We start from the raw sequence: 24,025 nt of genomic DNA on the forward strand, positions 1-24,025 counted from the left end.
GTTGAGGTAGTTGTCCTGTTTTTTCTGATCTCCCTCCTCTGCAATGGTACCAGATGTCCTCTGCAGATCCCAGTGCACTGTGCTGCCAAATCCTCTGTATGTATCTGGGCCCGCCATCCACTGCTCTACCTTTTCTGCTGAGAAGGGCACCCTGGGCCGTCGACCCAGGCTTCGCCAGAACCCTCGCCCTTTCACGGGCCCAACACCTACCATGCAAGTGGGCCTGAGATACAAGCCAGGTGACCCGAGCCGCACCAGACCCCCACCCCTGGGGTTCACAGACCTAGCACCAACTGTGCAGGCAGATCTAAGGTGACCTGGGCCCCAATGGACATCCCACCCCCACCCAGACTCATGGAATCAGCACCCCTCCACACACTTATCTCCAGAAAAAAATATGGAATAGGCTAGGCAACTATGCTCGCACACTAGGTATGATAAACACGGATTTGGCATTAACCAGGCCCAGGATACCCACCAGATATTAGTTTCTTTTCTCCCAGTAGTGTAACCTTGCCTAGGTATAACACAACCTAGGCTGTTGCCCACAGCTGGGGACCACTGTGTTTTTAAAGCTGCTTGCCAACTTTTAAAAATTGGAAGACAACATGTAGAAACCAGAATCCTTTTGGAAGATCAGAATGTTTGACCTTATGCTCCTGGGTGGCAGCAGCTAAGAGGGCCTTAGAAGCACCCTTTTCACATGGGCATGCACTTTGCTGGGCACCACTTCCCCACCTCCTGCACACACCCACCTCCTAGGATTTTCCACTGAGGCTGTCGTTCATGCCACTTAAGCCCAGCCCACTCCATTCATGTTGCCCACCTTGTTTGAACTCTCCCGATAGTTCAGAGATGGTGGTAAGAATCAGCAGGTCTTCTGGAAGCATCATTACTTTTCCAAAGCTACAAGTCAGGGAACCTGATAGAAACTTGAGGACCCTCTGAGGGCACATGGACAGGAGAAAGAAGTTGGGGAATCAAACCAACAAATCATCTTTTGCCAGCTCCATGCTCCAGGAAAAGACAAGGCATGCCCTCCGATACAGTCAACATCCAACAGGAGAGGCCTTCGAGTCTGTCTTTTTCTAAGAGATTATGTCAGGACAGAATACATTGTGCAAAACTCAGAGACATGGCTTCTCAAAGAATAAACTATGCAAGAGTCTGTGATAAACTATGCAAGAGGACATGGCTTTTCAGTGAGGACTTGAGATTCACTATGATCAACTAGGACAAGGGTCCAGACATCCCCACCCACTCAGAAGGCAGAGAATTGTGAAGATAAAAACAAAATTGGAGTCAAAGCAACCCAAGAGCTAAATTTATCAAACGCATTTCTCAAGGCAACCTCACAGGAGTTGGCCAGGCCTGTGGGGGTGGCTTCCTGTCACCGCCAGCTAATACAGCGACGGCCTTGCTTCTGTCAGCCAGGGAGAACAGCTTTTTGTTGATAATTCTCATCTTCTGCTGCTACTGCCTTCCAAAAGGTACAAATCATCCTCCAAAGAGGCGCTGTCAGCTGATTTTCCACATCGTCCTTCATAAATTTCTTCATTCTTGGCAATTATCTTTTGCCTGCAAAAGGAAAGGGAGTTTTACAGACTCAAGAGACAGAAAGGCATGTAAGGTGGTCATGACTTGCAGAGATGTTTTTGTTAAGATTTCTCTGAAAGGCAGTTATGAGAGAGAATGGCAGAGAAAGAAATAGTTCTTCCCTCTGCTGGTCTACTCTCCAAATGGCCACAATATCCAGGACTGGACCAGGCTGAATGCAGGAGCTGCAATGACAGGGACCCAAGCTTCCAGGCTGTCCTCTGCTGCTTCTTTCTCAGGCACATCAGCAGGGATCTGGGTGAGAAGTGGAGCAGCCGGGACAGGAACCAGTTCTGTTATCACAGGCTATTGTCTGGTCCTCTATACCACAGTGCCAACCCAAGACATTTTTAATTTCTGTGAGAGATGACATTCAGATGGCTAAATTCCCACAGGAAAAAAAAATTTCCTACTAAATCAATGCAGTGAAAAACCATAATTGTTAAATAATGAAGTTCATTTCCACAGGTACCAGATACTAGAAGCAATTGTATCAAAAGTAAACCACTGGGCCTGGTGCCTTAGCCTAGCGGTTAAAGTCCTTGCCTTGAACATGCCGGGATCCTATATGAGCACTGGCTCTAATCCCAGCAGCTCCACTTCCCATCCAGCTCCCTGCTTGTGATCTGGGAAAGCAGTCAAGGACGGCCCAAAGCTTTGGGCCCCTGCACCCGTGTGCGAGACCTGGAAGAAACTTCTGGCTCCTGGCTTCAGATTGGCTCAGCTCCAGCTGTTGCGGCTGCTTGGGGAGTGAACCATTGGACGGAAGATCTTCCTCTCTGTCTCTCCTTCTGCCTGTATATCTGCCTTTCCAATAAAAATGAATAAACCTTTAAAAAAAAGGTAAACCACTAACACTCACACCAAGTTCTCTGAGGAAGACACAGTGAAAAGTCCCCAAGAGTCACAGAGCTGAATCAACTCAGAAGCATGCAGATTTACTTCCTGAACCATTTTTGCATGAAAAACAGAGACAGAGAAGTTTAGACACAGCCCAGCCCCACCTCAAAGACACCCTCTGGCACTCTGTGCAGCAGGCTTTGAGTGACTCTTCTGGCTCCCCACAGCGCATCTGCATAACCTGTTCCTCACCCCATCTCCCTCCCACTCCCAAAGACTAGCTAGCACCACATCCCTTCCCCTCGCCTGCCCCCTAGTCCACCCCACCACCCACCCTCAGCTGCCGCATCAGGAAGGCACACCTTAAATGAATGTTTTCCTCTGTTAGCAACTGAATGGTGTACTTGTACTTGTCTTCAGCTTCAGCAAGCTTGATCTGGAGTGTTTTCTCCAGGTGTCCCATGGCTGCTTTCTGAAAGATGTGTGCCCCTCAGTAGTGTTCCCTCCGTCCCAGCCCCGCTCCAGCCAGGACCTACCTCCTTCTGGAGCTCCATCTGGGTGTTGCAGAGGTTCATGTTGAGTGACTCTAGAACAAGAGTTTGTGCATGCAACTCTTCCTCTATGATCTGCATGAGAAGACAACATTTCAGGATGGGGTGCCACACTGGGGTCTACCTGTTAGTTCCTTCTCCATGGCACCTGGACCAGAAGGTGAAGGAGCAACTGTGGCTACTCCTTCTCTGATACCGCGGAGAGCCAGGTGGTCACCTCACACTGTTAACGCCAACTCCGGACTAGTTCATTTGTCTACACCTCATGGTCATTGTCGCAGGGCTGGGCCTTCAGAGCTCATGTGCACTGTTAAAGTGCCAGCAACTGTTCATTCACTCAACAGGCCTTTATTAAATAGCTACTATGGATTGCAAGTGCATGAGACTATGGAAAAGGCAAAATTATAGACAGTGAAGAGATGATCAGTTGCTGGGGTTGGGAGGGCTGAAATGGAAGGGGCAGAGGGAATTTTTAGGGCACAGAGACTATTCTGTACTATTCTGGAGTGCTGGAGACAAGGCAGGACTTACTAAGCAAAACCCATACAACATACAATACAAACACAAAGACCTACTGTCAACTATGGATTTAAGTTAATAATCATGCATTAACGCTAGCTCTTCCATCACAATTAACGTGCTATCCTAATGTAAGAGGTTAATAATAGAGGAAACTGCAGGTGGAGGTATATGCAGGAATTGTTTTCTGATTAATTTTTTTACAAATCTTCAACTGCTGGGGGTGGGGGAAGGGGACGGTGGACATTCAGCTTAGTCAGTAGAGAGCCTGGATTTGAATCCCAGCTCCAGTTTCGGATTCCAAGTTCCTCTTAATGCAGATGCAAAGTCACATCTTTGGGTTCTTGCCACCCATGCGGGACACCTGAATGGAATTCCTGGTCCCTGGATTTGGCCTGGCCCAGCCCTGGATGTTGTACACATCTGGGGAGTGAGTGAGTGGACAGAAGGTATCTCTCTCTTTCCCTCTCTCTCCCTTTTTCTTCTTATCAAACAAATAAAAAATTTTAAGGAGGCTGAAGTGGAAAGAAGCAGGAGAGACCTCCTTAAAGAAAAAACAAAAAGGAAAGGGCACGGCATTTTGTGATTCAAAATCTTCTTGTGGTTAGAGCTTTAGAAGCCATGCAAAGCCTTCAGCATTCAAAGTGACCCCAGTACACTGCTGAAATGGGTAACTCAAGTCTAACCCTGAAAAGAGAGCACAGCTTCTGTTGTACAGGCAGCTCTAAAATCCCCTTTTACTGGTTGATTGCAGAAAACCCTGCCTGATAACTTCCGTTTTACTGGGAGTCTGTCCTTTTACTGATGGATTTGTAAAATGCCAGCTCCACGGGAAAGGGTGAGAAAGCTTACCTCTTTGGTCTTTCTCAGTTCCTCTAACTGCAAGGTGTCCCTCTCATGCTGCTTCAAGAGGCCCTGTAAACCAAAGAGTTTCATGTCAAATAAGAAAATATAACTAAGAGAAGTAAGAATTGCAGAACAGGATGTGGGATTATGGTATGCACAACACTTAAAGACATTGGAAATTTACACTGTGAATGACATCCTGTGCTGAAGTCAAATAATGAAAACATTATTTGTGTGCAACTTCATCACATTGGCAAATATTTAAAAGATCAGGTTTTCTTCTTCAAAATCTTAAGTCAGGGTACAGATTCAATACTGTTATGAATTCGGTTCTCCCAAGACTTTTTTTTTTTTAATAATTCAGTGCAATTCCAAAGCACAATGTCAGCAGGCTTTCTTGACAAGCAAGTTTTTAAATGGAAATGCAATGGATGGAGAAAAGTCAAAATTATCTTGAAAAACAACAGCAAAATTAGATTATCTCTACTGCCTGACTTCAAGCTGCAGTACCTCAGTGCTGACAAACAGTCGAATGGAGCAGAATAGAATCTGTCCCTCCACCCTCCTCAGTCCTTATCAAACTGCTAACTATAACAAAGACACCAAGGCAACTCAGCAGAGAAGAGAAAGTGTCTTCCAAAAAATCATTCAGGAACAACCAGATCTCCATATGGAACAAAAATGAGTCATGCCCTCTAACATAAGTCCATACACAAAATTATTCAAAATAAATCATAAAAGTTAAGAATACAAAGCAATGGGGCCAGGGCTGTGGGATAGCAAGTAAAGGCGTCGTTTGTAATGCCGATATCTCATTTGGGTGCTGGTTCCAGTCGTGGCTGCTTTACTTTTGATCCGGCTCTCTGCTAATACAGCTGGGGAAACAGCAGATGATGGTCCAAGTGCTTGAGTCCCTGCACCTATGTGGTAAACCTGAAAGAATCTCCTGGCTTTGATCTGGCCTAACCTGGATGCTGCGGCCATTTGGGAAGTAAATAACCATTTTTGAAAAATTCATTTATTTAAAAGGCAAAATTATGAAGATAAAGGCAGAAACAGAGATCTTCCATTTCTTGCTGTGCTCCCCAAAGGCGACAATGGCTGGAGTTGGACTGGTCTGACGCCAGGAGTCAGGAGTTTCCTCTGGGTCTCCCACAAGCATGCAAGGACCCAAGGATTTGGGCCATCTTCTGCTGCTTTCCCAGATCATTAGTGTGAGCTGGATCAGAAACCAAACAGCTGGATCTCGAACAGGCACCCTTATTGGTTGCACATGGTGGCTTAACTAGCTACACTATAACAATGGCTCCATGTCCTTTTTTTCTCTAAACTTCTGTACATAAAATGACATCATTAATAAGCATGCAAGCCACAAGCTTGGAGACATTTGCAACACACCTGTCTGATAAAGGACTTATGTTCTCAACGTATAAAATGCCCCTTCATACCCATAAGAATAAGATAATCGTGGAGCAGGCATTTGTCATGATGTTTATGCTAGCACTCGGGACACCCAAATTCCCTAACAGAGTGCCTAAGTTTTACATCTCAGTTTTGTTTCTGTTTCTACTTTTCTCCTAACTCATACCCTGGGAGACAGCAGTTGATGGCTCAAAGACTTGTCCCTGACACTCTAGTCAGAGACCTGAATTGAGTTCCTACAAGTCTGACCTGGTCTAGTCTTGGCTGTTGTGGGCATTTGGGGAATGAACCAATAGATGGGAAATGTCTCTCTCTCATTGCTTCTCTTTCCAGAGGGGGGGAAAAAAAGATAAACCCAATCTTTTCAACTGGCAAAGCCTGAACAGACACCACACAAAACAAGAAACATGGTCCTCCAAACATGCGAAAAATTTCCCGGCATAACTAGTCATCAGCGGAGCAGAAGCATGATGCAATAGTCTTTCATACCCACTGGAAGGGCCAGAATTAGAAAACTTACAACCTAATTACTGTGAATGGTGTGAAGTGACCCAAATTCTTGGCTACCTAGAGTAGGAAAGAACTTGAGGATTTCTAATAGGATGGAGACTATACCTAGCCTAGATTTCAGGGCATGTCCAAGAAAAAATAAGAGCATTGGTTTGCAAAAATATTTTACAATGGTACTTATAGCAGCTCCCTTTTCTTTTGTAAAAATGAAAAAGAATATATCCCAAATCTCCAAAACTTGCATTTTTTAAAATTAGCATCACTGGGAAGGCAGCAGGAGAGAGGAAGGGGAGGAATGCATGCAGATGGAAGCCCGCCCCATGAGAGGAGCTGCTCCTTACCCAGATACCCGAGCCTCTGGACCTCAGAAGCACCCCACGCTGCAGCCCCATTCCCATTTCCTCACAAGCACTCTGCTCAGTAAAAGTAGTGAATATCACATGTGGGCTTTCATTAGCTAGTGACTTTTTCAAAATGAATCAATGTGTTTATTCGAGAGTTCTATGGTAGACAGGTATGGAGGGGCAGGAAGAAAAATAGAGAGAAAGAGAAAGCAAGAAAGAGAGTGCGATGCGAGCTGTAGATAAGGAATTCACTTCCTGAATGCCTACAGTGACCAGCGCTGGGCCAGGGCTGAAGCCAGGAGCTGGGATTCAATCCTGGTCTTCCACATGAGTGGCCGGAGTCCAGTGACTTCAGCCATCACCACTGGCACCCAAGGTCTTCCTTAGCAGGAAGCAGAATCAAGGGCTGCAGCTTGGACTTCAACCCAGGCGCTCTGCTATGACACATGGGCATCTTTAGGCTATTCGTCCCCTCCCACTCCATTTTCTAATTGGTGGGTTTTAAATGAGCATGATAGTTGGAAATGTGTGCTTCCAAATGAAGTCGTGAAAAACAGCTAAAATAGTATAGACATACTTTCCCTTTTGCATGAAAAGGGAACAAGAATACAAGAAAGACTGTAGCCTATAAAGGAAACACTTAGGACTGGTTCCTGGAATGGTGCTGGGTCCCACGGATGCTGGGTCCCACAGACGAGGTGTTTTGCTTTCTGGATGCTGGCCACAGTGTTTACGGAGTTCTGCCTTGGGACACATCTATGCCACTAAATCTTTTTGTGCCCCTGAAAGCTCAGAGATCAGGTTGCTATTGCCTGTTTGCTTAGTAAACATTCGTGCATTTGGTAGAATTTGGTCTGAGTTCAGCTTTCCTTTTAGCCTGATTTCAGTAGTAAGTTGGCAAGCAGCTCACGCTCACTGGTAGGTACCTACTCAGTTTCAGTTTTGCTCAAGTTCGCTTGCAACCATGCCCTTTCTCTTTAGCTATGGTCCAAGAGGAGGAGGAAGACATTCAGAAACAAGATTTTGGCAAAACAGAGAATTGCAAGTTCTGCATGTTGAGCATTCTGTTATTCCCATTAGTTAATTTGCATTCCAGTCACTCTGCAGTAAGACTGTCTCAACTGAAGGCCAGCAATGCTGTCAGTCTACTTGCACATATCCAGGAAAGCTGGGTGGGAAGCAGCACACCCATAAAGACAAGGTCACCTGATTACAGAGGCCCTGGGGGAATTCACAGTATCACCTGGACCACTCAGCCAACTACTGACATTGGGAGTTGAGTTACCTCCTTCTCTCGCATGAAATTCTCAAAGGCAGCCACATAGGATTCATATATCTTCTTCTTCTCTTCTTCTGACTCTAACTCAAACTTTTTGGTCATCTTGTGTTCTGCGGAGGTGAGAGGAGAGCCCTTATTTGCAAAAGTACTGGGCAGAGCAAACCAGAGAAACCCAGAATATCTGAAGGGAAAGATGCTTCCAGGTGGGGTCAATGTCAAGGGCTTCTCTGCCTGGGATTGGGTTTTGATACTCAACCTGTTGTGGCTTCAGGGTGAGATGAACCAAATGATTGTTCTCAGCCAGTCAGCCAGTCAGCCACATGGAACTTACTGTCAATGCCTCTGATTTTGGGGGGGAGAGGGGGATTATTTGGGATTCATTTTTTGTGATTTTGTCTATTTCATCAGCACAAGTCACCTCTATGCTCTCGGACAGCCTTACCTGAAAGTTCTTGGGTAACAGGGTTCTTTCTGTGAATTCCTGCTGGACTTAGCTTTGGGGCAGAGGGAGGCAGACACGGGAACCCTGGGCATGGAAACCAGCGTGCAGAGAGCCCAGATGCCACCCAGAGGAAACACACATCCTTCAGAGTCTGTTATGAGGGCGGATGGGGAGCGTCTGGGTGGGCAGAGAGCAAGCGAGCACAGGCTGAGCCACACAGCAAGCAACTGAAGTCTGATCTCTCGAAACCCTGGGTTACATCCTGGACTTTGACAGCACAGAACACCTGCATGTGTGTGGCTATAAGCCTGGGAGATGGCCTGGGTTGTACTGCACCAGGGTTCTTGCTAAAACCTCAGCCAGGCACAGCTCCCCATCCTGTTGCAGGTCTCCATGCCACCTTCTGGCAAGTCCAGGGTCCCCAGCAGAATATGGATTAACGTTCCAAGGTGGTAGCTATATTTAAAGGAGCCACTTATTAAAAGCCAACCATCTGTGGGCTGAATGGGGCTGGTGTACGAGATGGAATTGTTTTGTTGAGGTCCCTGCCTCTTCTCAGCTAGTCCTCAAGTCCTTGGAGCAGTCTCCACCAACTACTCTTTTTTTTTTTTTTTGTCTGTAGAGAAGCTCAGTGAGGGTGAGAGATGCATTGTGGACTTCTTTGTAGGCTCCGTGCTGTGTGTCAGGCTTGGCAACACTAAATGTGGTCCCCCTGGGGAGCTGTAGAGGTTTTCAGCATAATGGAGTGAAGGGTTACCCATTCCCTCATAAATGAATATTTCAAATGGCAAATCAAGAATATCTGGAATTTTGGGGTCACCTGAGTCCAGCCCCAATGCTTTGCCCTGCCCAAGTTTGGGCAAGTTTGGAACCAGTGAGTCTCAGAAAGTAGAACTTCAAAAAAGGACCCTATCCCAGCCACTTCGCATTCTTGAAAATTCAAGGAGCCTTCTATTTGGGAATCCAACACTGCCCATGGCAAATCTAAGGCTGCCTCCTGCAAGTCAGGGCCAAGCTGAATGGCATCTGTGTCGATACAGTCATCATCAAAAAGCCAGAAGCTTCTGTACTCACTTTGCTGTAGCAGGATCTTCTCCCGCTCGATCTTCTCATCCTTCTCCCATTCGGCTTTCCGCTTTGACCACTTGTCTTCCATTTCATCATAAATGCTGTCCTGTGGAGGCACAGAGGTGCCATGGGGAAGAGTCCTTAAGCTGGAGACCTGGGAGGCCCACACTCACACCACACAGGTCCCTTGCTGCTCCAGCACCATGCCCAGTACAGCTTGCCTCTCCTGTGGCCCTGCCTGAGGGGCTCCTCGGTGCTTGTCTGATGGGAAGGAATTCCCAGCCTAGCCCAGTGGAGAGACTGTCAGACCCTGAAGGTCAAGGGCAAACCATGTTCCAGTATTTTCCGGGTGGAAGTGACCTTCCTCAGAAGACAGGCAGAGGACTCCATGTTGAGGAGTCACGTGCCAGCTCTTGCCGACCCACAAGTCTCTCCTGAGTAGCACAAGAAGAAAGTAGAATAACTGATACTTATATGTTTTACCTAGAACACAGTGGAGTCTTCCAGAAATTGCTGGCTGACTCAAGACTTCATGGCAAGGAGTCCCAGCAAGTGTGTGTGTGGGGGGGAGAGGCAGTTAAGGGGAAAGACTGGGTGGTTGGGGAGAAAGGGCTGGGTGGGGTGGGAGCCCTGCATGTTGCTGGAAGACTCCAAGGAGCCTGTCCCCTTTCCCTGCCAGGTTACCAGCAGGATTCACACCCAAGCTGGATATAAGCACTTATTTGGACTGTTTGTAGCCCTTTAGATGGGATTATCTCTCAATATGTTAGCACTGGTGAGCTACTCAGTGGCCATACACGTCCATTTCCATGGAGCATCTCAGATTGAAGCCAAGCACAAAGTGGATCTGGGTCACAAACCTGATGCCTCTGAAGCTCTCCACTCCAAAATATTGTCCTTTCCTGGGTCAGGAAATATCTTTTTTTTTCTTTTTGATACCCATTTACTGGGGCTGGTACAGTGGCATAACAGGCTAGCAGAAATGATATCTCATATAGGCACCAGTTTGAGTCTCAGCTGCTCCACTTGTAATCCAGCTCCCTGCTTATGGCCTGGGAAAATAGCGGAGCATCACTGGTTCACTTCCCAAACGGTTGCAATGACGGGAGCTGAGCTGATCCAAAGCCAGGCTCCAGGAGCTTCTTTTGAATCTCCAACATGGGTACAGAGACCCAAGACCTTGGGTCATCCTCCACTGCTTTCCCAGGCCACAAGTAGGGAGCTGGATGGGAAGTAGAGAAGCCAGGACTGGAACTGGTGCCCATATGAGTTGTGGAGGACTAGCCTGCTATGCTACTATGCTGGCCTTGGGAATATCTTGAAAAATAAATTTTGGATACATGCTCAGCCTAAAATGGTGCATTACAGAATCTCAGAAGTGGTGCTCCTACTCAGCCTTCCATGGGGTGACCTTGTCAGCCTGGGATGGAGGAGTTTCCTTGAGATAATACTATTTATTTTTGTAACTGTTGAGATTGTTAGTTTTTGCATTTCTGTTACTGTAAACAACAAGCAGATATTATTATTTCTTATTACAAATGTATATTTTTCTGTGGGTCTCTTCAGGCTCTGGGTGTCTGACTTCTCACACCTGGAGGTCTTCAAGTTCATGGTTCTCTCTGGGCTCAGTGAGTGCCGTTGAGCTACAAGGACGCTGGGAGTCTGGGGAATCTCAAGGTTCATCCCAAGGTTATCTGCTGGAATGCGCCTGGCTTCTCTCATATATCCTCCCAAGAGCTCCGGGTCTCACCTGATACATATGAAACATGTTCTTCAGATATTTATACTCCTTTCTCATCTCCTCTGGACAAATGAAAAACAACCAGCGAGTTGTGATTATTCCTTTGATATACACATGTTCAAATTCAAATGTAGCTCTCCTGCACACCTTCCTTACCCCAAACTCCTCCCCTTGGTAGAGAAATAACTGAGTGCCCTGGAAATCACCCTGGAGGCTTAGGAGAAATGCAACTGCCTGCATCCCACCCTACGCCCACTGATTTGGGTCCCAGGGGCACTGTATTTACTGGGTCTTCTCAAGTACAACTCTAACACAGTTTTAACAAGAATCCCAGGGGCAAACCTACATCCATGGGAAAAGAGCAACCAAGTCTTGTATCAACCTCTGCTTCTTTTTCCATAACATTTCTTCGATTACATGGGTTATGAAAGCAGACATGTTCCCTTTGGAAAAGGGCAAAATAGGCGATATCGTCTTCAAGAAATTTAAGGCAAAGTGAAGGAAGAAGTTTAGGGAATTTGCCATTCTCTGTGGCCATCACTCTAGTAGCCAGCATTCCAAGGGATGTCCATCTTGCCCTTTCCAAGCTCAGGTTCAATCATGAGGCAAATGGTCAGCAAACCTGGAAGTGGGGGTAAGCCATGCCATCATAGTGTGTCAGTGAGAACTGAATGGAACACCATCATCTTCCAAGTGAGTACAGTGGCTAAACAAAACTTAAAATATGCTTTTAAAAGTGCCTCCATGATCACACAGTTAAGAGCAGATTATCTTTGTCCTCAGTGCTCAGATGGAGAGGTCAAAGGAGACTTGCTTTGGTCATCTGGGCAGTGGAGGGACACAGGCAGATAAGACAGTTCCTGTTCTCCACCTCACTCCTAGCCACTCTCTCCCTTTGAGCTTTTGAAAGAAAGCCTGGCAAGCTGGACCTGAACAGGGACCCTGGCCACAGGGGCTTTGAGGCCATGGGTGCAGTGGGCTGCCCCCGGCCTGGCACCCTCCCCTGTTCTAACGGTACCTATCTTCTCCTGGGCAGCTGCCTTCTCCGCCTTCAGGGAGGCTTTGTAGTTGTTCTCCAGTTCGTTGACCTCGGTCTTGTGGGCCTCTCTGAGCTCCCTGCAGGGTCACAACCATCCATGTAAAGAAGTCTCCGGGTGAGCAGGGCCTCCCCTGCTGCCTGCATGCAGGCAGGGGACCCTCAGTTACTGAATCAGTCCCCTGGCACTTGCCCGGACAAGCCCGAGAGGACTCCCTTCTTAACCTCTAGTGGCTCCTGTCCTAATCTCTACTTTTCTAGAATCAATTTTGTTAGCTTTCACAAAAGTGTGTGAACATGCGGTGTTTGTCCCTCTGTTGCCTGGCTTATAACACAGCACTTAATGTAATCTAGTTCCATCCATGATGCTGCAAAAGATGGAATTTCATCCTTTGTACAGCTGGATCATGGTCCATCTTATTCATTCATCAATGGCTATCTTGTTTGAATCCACACCATGGCTATTGTGAGCAGTGTTGCAATAGACATGATATGACATGATGATTTCATTGCCATTGGATGTACACATGGGAGTGGGACTCCCCAAGCCTGTGGCAGTTCTACTTGCAGTTTTGGAAAGCGGCTATCCTTTTCTCCATAATGGCTGTCCTAGTTTAGATCGTCACCAACAGTTGTCCTTCTTTGGTATCCTCACCAGCATTTGTTTCTGGTCTTTTTGGTTATAGCCAAGCTAACTGAGTGAAGTGATACTTCATTTGGGTTTTTATTTGCATTTCCTGAAAAGTTGCTGATGTTGAACATGTTCATATTTCCAAGAGCCATTTGTATGTATTCTTTTGAGAAATGTACAGATAGTTTGCTTGTTTTAAAATCGCATTATTATTATTATGTGTTTAACTATTGAGTTACTTGAATGTCTTGAATATTCTGGCTGGTAACCTTCTGTCAGATGAATAGCATACTGATATTTCCTCTCACTATGCAGGCTGTCTTATCTCTGTTGATTGCTGTTGTTCAGAAAGTTCTTAGTTTGATAGAATTCAGTTTGATTTTGTGTGTGTGTGTGTGTGTGTGTGTGTGTCTCCTGTGCATTTAGAGTCTTATCCAAAAAAAAAAAATCTGCTTACACCAATGTCTTGAAGCATCCCCTCAACCCCCACCACATTTTCTTCCAGTGTTTTCATAGTTTTGAATCTAACATTGAGGTCCTAAGTCCACTTTGTATTGCTCTCAATATGCACGAGAGAGGGGGAGGTGGGCTTTTCTTCTGCGCCTAGGTGTCCACTTTCCCCATCACCACTTGTGGAAGAGACTGTCCTGTATCCAGTGCATGTTCTTGGCATCTTTGTGGAAAATCAATTGTCTGTAAAATATATACATTAACTTTTGTTTGTTCTATTCTGTCTCATTGTGTCTGTTTCTATACCAGCAAAATGTTGTTTTTATTACCATCAATTTGTAGTATACTTTGATGTTAGGTGATGTGATGTTTCAAGCTTTATGTTTTTCTTTTTTCCCCTCAGGATTTCTTTGGCTGTTTTGACTCTTTTTCAGGATTTTTCCTTTTTTGGGGGGAGGGGTTGTGTGTTTTTGTGGAATTGTTAGGATGTTCTACATATAGGTTTATGTCATTTGAAAAGAGGATAATTTGATTCCCTCCTTTCTAGTTTCGATCCCTTTTTTCCCTATAGATTGCCTATTTTCTCTGGTTAAGATTTCCACTACTACCTTGAATAGTAGCAGTAAAAATGAACATCTTTGCTTTTGTTCCAGACCTTATATAGAACACATTTGATCAAGATGTGTCCTCAGGTGCCATCACCTGGTATGTAAATATTTTGTTGAGGACTTCTACTTCTATGGTCATTCAGGGATGGTCTATAGTTTTATGACTTATGTTGTTGTTGTTGTTGTTATTGTGTCCTTGTCTGATTTTGGTATCTCAACAATTCTAGGCCTCATACACTAGAAGGGGTGGGTTCTGTCTTGTTCAATCTCTTGGAATGGTTTAAGAAAAATTGGTGTAAGTCCATCTTTAAACATTTGGTAGAATTCAGCAGAGAGGTCATCAGGTCCTGGCTTGGCTTTGCTGGAAGACTGTTTTTTAAAACTGATTCACTCTCACAGCTTGTGTTTCTCTGTAAAGGCATCTATGTTTTCATGGTTCAATTTTTGTAGGTGATATATATATTCATAAATTGATCTATTTCCTCTAAGTTTTCCAATTTGTTGGCATCAAGTTGTTCATAAAAATCTCTGCTTAGGAACTTTTTTGTTGTGTCCTTTATCCTTTCGTTTAATTGGATCTCTTTCTCTCTCTGTTGTTGGCCGAGATAATGGTTTATTTGCATTGTTCATTTTTCAAAACAGCAACTCTTCAGTTAGTTCATGTTTTATACCTAAACAAATCTTTTTTTCAGGGGCAGGTGTTTTGGAATGAAGAAGTGATGGCAGACCTCTCCCTGTCTTTCTGTCCGTGTCTCTGTCTCTCTGTCTTTAACTCTACCTTTTAAATAGTAAATATCTCCCTCCCTCCCCCAAAAGCTCTCTTTTTCATTTATTTTTGCTCTGATTTTTATTACAGTTTTTATTCTATTAATTTGGAGTTTTCTTGGTTCCTGCTTTTCTAGTTCTTCCAAGTGCATTGTTAGGTCATTTATTCAACCTTTTCTTTTAAATGTAGGCACCTTGTTCTTAGGTTTCCTTCTTAGAGCTCCCCTTGCATTTCCTTTTGAGGCTTTTTTAAAATCTACATTGTTTAATGTAATTTTTTTTTCATTTATATTGTATAAATTTTTTTTTTCTAATTTTAAAAGTTTTTCTTCATTGGCTCATTGGTAATGCAGAAGCATGTTGTTTAGTTTCCTTGTGTATATGTAGCTTCCAAAGTAGAATTTATTGTTGGTCAGGGAAGAATGTGAAAGTATTTAATTTTTTTTTTTTTTGTTTGCACTTCTGAGGCTTGTTTCTGTGGCCTAACACATGGTTTGTCTTGTAGAATGTTCTATATGCTGATGAGAAGAATATAACTTCTGCAGCTGTTGGATTAAATGTTCTGTAAATATCTTTTAGGTTTATTTGTACTATATAGTGTAGTATAATTATAGGTCTATAATATAGCACATTTTAAAGTTCATGTTTCTTTGTTGATTTTGGGGAAAGGATCTGGATATTCTTGGTGAGGGTGAAGTAAAGTTATTATCTATATTGTTTTGGAGTCTACATTCTATTGCACTGGAGTTTTTTCTTTAGAAAAAATAATGTTTGTTTATATTATTGGCTGCTCTATCCATGTATGTATGTAGGAAGCCACTTCAAAAAAAATTGGGGGGGCCTGGCATGGTGGCCTACCAGCTCAAATCCTTACCTTGAATGCACTGGGATCCCATAAGGGCGCCAGTTCAAATCCTGGCAGCCCTGCTTCCCATCCAGCTCCCTGCTTGTGGCCTGGGAAAGCAGTTGAGGATGGCATAAGGCCTTGGGACCCTGCACCCGTGTGGGAGACCTGGAAGAAGCTTCTGGCTCCTGGGTTCAGATCGGCTCAGCACCAGCCATTGGGGTCACTTGGGGAGTGAATCATTGGATGGAAGATCTGCTTCTCTGTCTCTCCTCCTCTCTGTATATCTGCCTCTGCAATAAAAATGGATAAATCTTTAAAAAAAATTTTTGGGAAATAGAATTTAAAAAGATAAGTGTCTTTAAGTCCATACATGAAGGGGTCTTCTAAATGTTTATGGGGATACAGGAAGGAAAAAAGAGAATGTGGAAACAATAGTCTTACCCACTTTCCTGTACCCCTTAGCCCTTTGTGCCCTAATCAACTATGTAAAGATCATAAAAAAAATAATAAAAAAGAAAAAGTCCATGGGAAATGAATATAATGAAAAACTATGCACATATTTCAATTTTTTGCATAAAATAAACTTATCTTTTAATTCAACTAGCTTTTTGATGCATTCTCATATATCATCCTTCTCGCTCCGAGCCGGCAAGATATTTGCTGAGAATTCCTCTGGAATTTCTTATCTCTTGCTGCTCTCAATACTATTCCTTGTGCTTTATTTAATAGCTTATTTTGTATCTGTGTATTCCTGTTTGGGTTGAATTGCTGAGTTTTATCGCACTTTGTTGTCAAGGAGTAATGAAAATGCTATTAAATTTCTCTCAGTTTTTCTGTAAAACTAAACTTACTCTTAAAATACAGTCAGTATAGATCTCAATGCATGAGTAAATGGCTATGACTCATCTAGAAGCTCTATTCCTCCATCAAAGTTTCTGTGGTGGTTGTGGTGCCCAGGAGGTTTGAAGGTATATCTCCTGTACAGACGAAATGCGTAATTTTAATACCTCCTTAATTCCCAATGCCCTTGACCGTTCCAGGCCTTCTTCCTATGTCCTTCAGTCCCTGACTTAGCCAGTGGAAGTCAAGGTAAGAGAGGGAAAAGACAACGGGGAGGGAAGGGGGTTGTAGGGGAGGCTGGGATGAGAACCTTGCTTGTTTGTCACGGAGAAGTCTCACAGAAAACAAAAACTGGTTCATCTCAGCAACTGAGAGAACAAAACACACAGGGAAATTATTATCACTGAAAAGAATCTGAATAACTTTTTAAAAAGCCACAGGAAAACCTTTGCTTCATTGTGGTATCCTGAGCTCAAGCCACCTGCTCCCACACAGACTCATGAATCATTCATGTCCACCCTTGAACCCTGACTCCGTTTGGCACTGAGGTCCCAGGGCGGCGGAATCCTGCACAGGTGACAGGAGCTGGAGGGCCTTTAGCTCATGCCAGAAAGCGCACCTGTTCTTGTTCTGGAAGTCCTGCTCCATCTCAGCAAAGCGCAGTTCCATTTCATTAGCAAGCTATAAATGAGAACAGCATTAACAACCAAGGATTGAGGACCCCAGCTCCACTCCGGTTTGCAACTTCTAAAGAGCCCTCCCCTTCTTAGGGACGCTCCTCCCTCCCCCATGCTGCTGCTGTTAGTGTGCACAGCGCCAAAGAGCATAGCACGTTGCCTTGCTCCGTGTGGATTCCAACTGTATCAGTTTATAATGTTGCTGCTTGAACATCACCTTTTACACAAACTGTTTGTGGGTGGCCTGGGCTTCTCTGCTAGATTGTCCTCTAGAAGATTATGGCCCAGGGCCTGAGTTGTGGTGTAGTAGGTTAAGTAGACATCTACAACACTAGTGTTCCATTTGGGTGCTGCTTCCAATCCTGAGTCCCAGTCCAGCTCACCGTGAATGTGCCTGGGAAAGCAGAGGATGATGGCCTAAGTGCCTGGGCCTCTGCATCCACATGGGAGACCTGAAAGAAATTCCTGGCTCCTGCCTTCAGCCCGGTCTAGCCCTGGCCATTGTGGCCATTTGGGAAATGAACCAGTGGATGGAAGAAAAATCTCTCTGTGTGTCTCCCCCACTGCTCCTACTCTCTCTGTAACGCTGCCTTTCAATTAAACAAAACAAGTCATTAGAAATAAGTAAGACCATGCTTCTGGATTCTTGGCTATGTAATTCGATAGATTTTTTTTTTTGAAAAGGGCTTGGCCCAGAAGAAACAGAAGCTACTATGATGAAACAGCCAAACAGAAAACATCACTTGCACACACGGGAACCACTTGCACACAAGGAGTGGGACAGGGCATTTGCAGACGCTGCAGGACAGAACCCAGCAGCTTTCAAAGGAACAGAGTGGGCACCTGAGGTTTTCAGGAATCTTTGGGAGAGGGGAGCAACATGGCTGTGCTGATGTCATTAGCAAGAGCCTCACAAGCTCTGGAGCCGAATTCCCAACAAAAGCCAGCTGGGGAGCCCTGGTGCCCCTTCATGCAAAGAGGACAGTGTCACTGCACACACAGGAGGCACCTAGAGCACCGGAACTGAATGAGTTCCAGAACACCTGAGTTCCTGCAATTACGGATGAGAACAGAATCAGAGAAACACTACCAAGGAACTTGATTCTGCCTTTGGAGACCTGTTGTCTGCATGATGTGGCTCGTATAGTAAAGTGCTTGACAGGTGCATGGGTAACCTGAAGATGTGAGTCTTGCTCTACCCACAAGGGTGTGGCCTAAGGCCAGGGTCACTTACCAACTTCTGGGCGCACTGGTGGTCTCTATTCATTTGTTCTATTATTGCTGTCAACTCTGAGATCTGCTCTTCTAGGTCATGAATGATGTTAGTCCTGTGGGACAAGTCACCCAATCATCCATCGTGCTTAACCATTCCAGCCCCTGAGTGTATCCAATTTCTGTGTTTGTGAAATGTCCTTGGGTACGTGGTGGCCTTGGAAGATAGTCCTCATGAGAGGGCTGTTAGAAAACCTGAGCTAGCGTCTCGCTGCCCCTTCTCTGCTTGCTAGCTCACTGTGGACACTTCTTTCTGCATGGGCTCCTCCACCTGCCTTGGAGCCTGGGCAAAGTCTGCATCAGCTCACTGGATTTCCAGCCTCCCAAACTGGAGCTAAGTAAGCATCTATTTCCTTTATAAGTAGCTCATCTGGGGGCATTTGGTGACCCGAAAGAAACCCAACTGACTCCTTTTCCTCCTGCAGATGGTCACGGCTGAGCAGAGAGGCAGGCAGCAGCTGACTGAGGAGACAGACACTGGGGTCTTGCTCCTTTGGGCCAGGTCAGGAGAGGCTGAATTCACTCAGCATGTGGGTTCTTCAGTCTGACCCCCAACCCGAGACCCGTCCGATGGGTACTCCTTGAAACAGTTGGTTGGGCCCTTCCTCTGCACTGCAGGGCCTGTTGGTTATTACCGTTACTGTTATTCTTCACTATTTGTGTGTTTTCTGTTGTTACTGCTGATCTTTTCAAGTTCTGTCTTGGAGAAGTAATTCTCACAGTAAGCTCAAACTTAAAGAAATAATTGCAAAGCCATTCCCACCGAACAGGGAGGATACAAGATGTCTGAACTTGGATGGAATAGTGGGGAAAAAGAAAATATGAATGGGAGCTCTGGAAGGTAGAAGGTGAAGGCATGAAGACACTCAAATCGCATCAGAGCATTAAAAGTTGGTGGGGCCTGCCAGACAGAGGATGTTCTGTTTTCTGGGAGTGAGTCTACCAGAATCTTCTATATTGCATCTCCCAAAGGCAAGACTGGGTGGTATTTTTGGACATAATGGGAACGAGATGTTTACTCTCATTCTCAGACCTTTACTCTTATTTTTGCATATGCCAAATTCAGATTTTTTTCAAGTGAATTTTTTATCTGTTTGGCACCCCCATAAACACTATGGTATCCGTCCTCCCAGGGATTTTCCATATCAGGTGTCTGACTCCATCTTCCTGTTCTCAGGGGTCTCTTCACCAACAGGCTCGGAGCAGAGCGGGGTGGGGGTACAGGGACGGGGCAGCAGGAAGGGGAACTGGCAGCACCTTGCCAGCCGGGGCCTGTGGCCTGTGTGGATGTCAGAGGTTGGCCCTCAAGCCCAAGCAGGGACAGGCAGGGTCAGCTCCAAGGGGCTGGATGCTGCTCCAATGGCGTTACCTGGAATATCCTACTTTGTCCATAACCTCTGAATCCAAGGGCTTTTTCCTACCGAACATTTCGTCGCCCAAGGTGACAGATATCTGCTCACGATTCCGGATGAGCTGATAGCCAGGTGACACGTTGATCACTTCCTGGGCATCACGGGGAAAGGGGAGATATAATTGCAGACTTGGCTTGCTGAGATCTTATCAAGCCTATTGCCTTAACTCAAGGACAGAAGCACAGACAGAATGGCAATGTTCTTACAGTTTCCTCGTTTCCCTAGGGCTCCAATCCCAACACCCACTGGCCGCTGGCTGTCCCTAGAGAGCTCTCAAGCTCAATGGTGCCACACTAAACCATCACCGTCCTGGCCTGCGCTCTGCCCTTGCTCCTCCTCCCTGTTCTCTGGAGTGGACAGAGCCAAGAGGCAGCTGGGCACCGTAGGCTGCTGGTGCTGTGGGAATGCCCAGACCCGTGCTGAACCTTGGTTCTGTTAGTCCACACCTCTATGCCTCTGCTTATTTTTTCTTTCTTTTTTTTCAAAGATTCATTTTATTTTTTATTGAAGAGGCAGATTTACAAAGAGAAAGAGAGACATAAGGATTTTTTCCCTGCTGATTTACTCCCCAGGTGGCCACAATGACTGGAGCTAAGCTAATTCGAAGCCAGGAGCCAGGAGCCTTTTCTCCCAGGCAGGTGCAGGGTCCCAAAGCTTTGGGCCGTCCTCTGCTGCTTTCCCAGAGCATAAGCAGGGAGCTGGATGGGAAGTGGGGCAGCTGGGCAATAAACCGGTGCCCATAAGGAATGCCGGTGCATTCAAGGTTGAGCCATTGTGCCGGGCTGCTTTGCTTCTGTTTTCTTATCTAAAAAGTGGGAAATAGGACTGGGCATCAGGCCTAGATGTGATAACACAATTTGGGGCACTCGCATTCCCTATTGAAGTGTCTGGGTTTGAGTTCTGGCTCTACTCCAGATTTTAGCTTCCTATTGCTGCATACCACAGGAGGCAGCAGGTGCTGGCTCAAGGATAGGTCCCTGCCCTCCACTTGAGAGCTCCAGATGGAGTTCCTGGCTCCTGCCTTTCCTGGAGGCACTTGGGGAGAGTGAGCCAGAAGACAGGAGTGATCCACCTCTCATTGTTATTCAAAAACGTAATTTTTAAAATAGAAAGGCAGTGGGGTTAAGAACTCCTGTTTAAAAGGATTCTGTAAGGAACAAACTGAAATAGCATGACAAAAATGGCTTGCAGAGTTGCTATCTATATCTATATCTATATCTATATCTATATCTATATCTATATCTATAGGTTCTTCATCCTCCCCATGTAGATGTCAAGTCAGCACATGGGCCATCATCCCGCTTCAGGCTCTTGTTGTGCCTTCCCATCCAGCCTCCTTGCTATCAGCCTGGCTTCCCCAACGACCATCATCCTTTCTACCTTGAGGGCAATTATTTTTTCTTCCTTGGCGTTGACACTTGATCTTAACCAAAAGGCCAATAAGTGGTTTCCCTGGATTTTAAAGGACTGAAAGAATTTGTCAAAAGGAGAAACGTGGGTTAAAAATATAGATATAAATTATATCTATAAATATAGATATAGATACAGATAGATACAGATATATAGTCAAAGTACCCATAATATTCCACCAGAGGGCGTCGCTCGCCAACTGCAAATCATGCAGGTTAAGTGGGTCAGGCTGATGGAGCTCCTGGACATCACAAGGAGTGGGCCACACTCCAGCGGGGGTCAGGATTCTTCTGGGCTTAGCCGCCTTGTTTCTCAGAACTTTCTTGTCCCTGGCTCCTCAAGAACCCCTGAAAGGTCCCTCTGCCTGCACCTGTGGCTTTCCCAGGGTGGTTAAGGGATTCCTGAAATTTAATATGGGCTGTGATGTGACTGGAACTAGCTGCTACTGGGGTACTCTCTTTGCTGCTTCCCCCCCCACACACACACTCCCATAAGGTAGTAGAGGGTGGAAATAAAGTGCTCACTCTGGGACTGGGCATTTAGCTGCTTATGAGAGTACCTGGGTTCAGTCCCAGCTCTACCTCCTGACTCCTGCTTCCTGCTTACTGCAGCTCCCAGGGAACAGCAAGCATGGTTCAGGTAACCAGGCCCCTGTGGGGATCCAGCCTGTACTCCCAGCTCCTGACTGACCGACTGAATGCCTGGACCTGGCTGCAGATGGCTGTTGCTGAAATCTGGGGAGTGAGCCAGCAGGTGGGAGTCTCTGTTCTCTCTTTCCATATATATAGTATAGATATAGATGTCTATCTACATATCAATATCAGCATATGTATCTATAGATGCACACACACACATACATATAATTGTTTAGATGTTCCAGTTCTGTCATTCACCAGCCTTGAGTTATGTGCAATCCTAACAAGTCCCCACCCTCAGGATCCCTATGAAGACCCAGTGAGGTGCCTGTCAAAGGCACCCCTTGCAAGTGCTCACAGCTCCGAGCGGCCGCCCCATTTCCCTCTCCTGTGAGTACTCACGTAAGGTTTACTGCTCTCCTCTTGCTTTCCTAACGGGATTTTCAATCTGCAAGACACAGATGTGCTCAGGGAACACCGAGGAGCACCGAGGAGTCCCACCCTCCTCCTGCCATCGGTTGACCTCTGCTCTCTGGGCTCTGCCCACCTGAGCTTCTGCAGATGGCCCTGACTCAGGGTCCTGATGACCCCACACGTGACCCCTCATGAAAAGCTCTTGGTCAGAGAACAAGAGAGTTCTCCTTACAGGGCTAGGGCCCCTACACAGCCCCCTGTACAAGGCTCTGCGAGTCAGGTGAACCTGCTACATACATGTGTATACACATGTTCATATGCTCATTGTGTGTAGCCTTCACTGGAGAGTGAAAACAGCTTATATAAAGAAATTGACAATGAAACAAATTATGCATGTCTCACTTCAAATCTTTATGTAGGTTCCATGCAAATGAATATCATATCTTTGTATGCATAATTGTACATATAAAATGAACCGCATACATTAAAAGTAAGAAGAATGTTACAGTGGCCCCTCAGTATCCATGGGAAATTGTTTCCAGGACACCCCCATGAATACCAAAATTCACAGATACTCAAGTCCCTGTATCAAATGGCATAGCATTTGCAAACAAATTACCTTCTTTAAACACTGTGTGAATAGTTGTACTGTTCAGGAAAGACTGACAAGAAGAAAATATAACATGTTTAGTACAGACACAATTGTCTTTTAAATATATTTTCCATCCTTGGTTGGTTGGACCCATGGCCATGCAGCCCACAGTACAAAGGCAGACTGTATGTATGTATCTTTATGAGACACAGCTAGGCAAGATTATAACAGACTGCCGACGGCTCATTTGTGCTAGTTTGTAAACTGTGGGTGCCGAGAAACCACAGAATCTATGCATTGAACCTGGGGTTAAGGGAAAATTCACAATGGATTTGGACAAGTCTCTGACATCTCTGGTAGCAAGTATTCCAAGACAGGCAACTTTGTGAAGTTCAAGGTGGGAGATGACTTTATTCATACATCTCAAACCATTCCTGCTCCCAATGGTAATGAAAATACTCACTTTGAGTTGACAATAGGTTTTGTAGCTGGTTGGGGTTGGACATAATTTTGATCTTTTGAAGCTGGCAGAAGAGGAACTAGCCTGAAAATGAAAATAAATAATTGGAAGGAGTCAGCTGGACATTCATCAACCTGTTTTAACACTCATGGATTAAATACATCCCCACAACGACCCAATTCTGGACTACATGTAGAATCTTTAAGATACGAGATCTCTGACGCCCGGGCTCCCGCTTGCCATCCTGGGGTGTCTCCAGGCTAGCAGCAGTTTCCAATGCTCTTGTCCCATGTGGAGGAGGCAGTCACCATATAGGCTGATGCTTGGAAACTGCACTTTCCCTGATGGGCCAAAGTAGAGACTTTCTAATTAAAAAACAAAAATCATGCAACCCAGACAGGACCAGTGAGATCAATGGGCAGCCAACAGTGCCACGGGGCAAGCTGGGTTAAGCTAGGCTCTCCATATCACTTGAGTTTTTACTGCCACACATACTGTTTTTAAAGATCTTGAGAAAGAAAGTTAAGCATGAAAACCAAAGCCCAAGGCTCATCCAATCTCAGATAATCCTTACTTGGTCTTTGCTGCAGCAATCTGGCTTGGTGGATGAGGAGTCTTTATTAATTTTCTTGGTCCCAGGTTCCAGGGATCCCAGCAGGTGCAATAGATGAGAGGGTTGGGGTACATGGTCCCAGGTCAGTCACGGGCACTGTTGGTGGCTAGCTCAGGGAGCGATTGCTGAAGTGGGCAAGAAACAGCAGAGTTAAACCATTCAGAACCAAAGCAAACAAACGGTCAAATTGGGGAAGGCCAGCAAG

General features: G+C 45.5%; 2 protein-coding genes across 4 annotated transcripts in view; both read right to left on the reverse strand.

The window, feature by feature from the left end:
- Positions 1 to 1,309: 1,309 nt before the first annotated feature.
- On the reverse strand, positions 1,310 to 23,916 carry FLACC1 (flagellum associated containing coiled-coil domains 1). 3 transcript variants are annotated; one of them, XM_004577269.3, is made up of 14 exons: positions 23,782 to 23,916; positions 23,211 to 23,291; positions 22,144 to 22,189; positions 19,654 to 19,787; positions 18,247 to 18,340; positions 16,955 to 17,016; positions 12,177 to 12,274; positions 11,168 to 11,220; positions 9,424 to 9,523; positions 7,914 to 8,017; positions 4,359 to 4,421; positions 2,973 to 3,062; positions 2,799 to 2,908; positions 1,310 to 1,578 (listed from the first exon to the last, which is right to left on the reverse strand). In XM_004577269.3, exons 1-14 carry the CDS (start codon positions 23,892 to 23,894, stop codon positions 1,461 to 1,463), a joined length of 1,266 nt encoding a protein of 421 aa, XP_004577326.2. In that variant the 5' UTR covers positions 23,895 to 23,916; the 3' UTR covers positions 1,310 to 1,460. The 3 variants fall into 3 exon arrangements, with proteins under 3 accessions (XP_004577326.2, XP_058520829.1, XP_058520830.1); XM_058664846.1 differs by lacking the exon at positions 2,799 to 2,908; XM_058664847.1 differs by lacking the exons at positions 18,247 to 18,340; positions 19,654 to 19,787.
- TRAK2 (trafficking kinesin protein 2) overlaps positions 23,836 to 24,025 on the reverse strand; it is a 68,741-nt gene continuing 68,551 nt past the window's right edge. The window contains exon 17 of the mRNA XM_058664840.1: positions 23,836 to 23,945. Coding sequence (XP_058520823.1) covers positions 23,904 to 23,945 — 42 coding nt within the window. The 3' untranslated portion in view covers positions 23,836 to 23,903. The remainder of the gene's footprint in view (positions 23,946 to 24,025) is intronic.

The sequence above is a fragment of the Ochotona princeps genome, chromosome 5 (assembly GCF_030435755.1).
Source record: "Ochotona princeps isolate mOchPri1 chromosome 5, mOchPri1.hap1, whole genome shotgun sequence".
NCBI lineage: Eukaryota > Metazoa > Chordata > Mammalia > Lagomorpha > Ochotonidae > Ochotona > Ochotona princeps.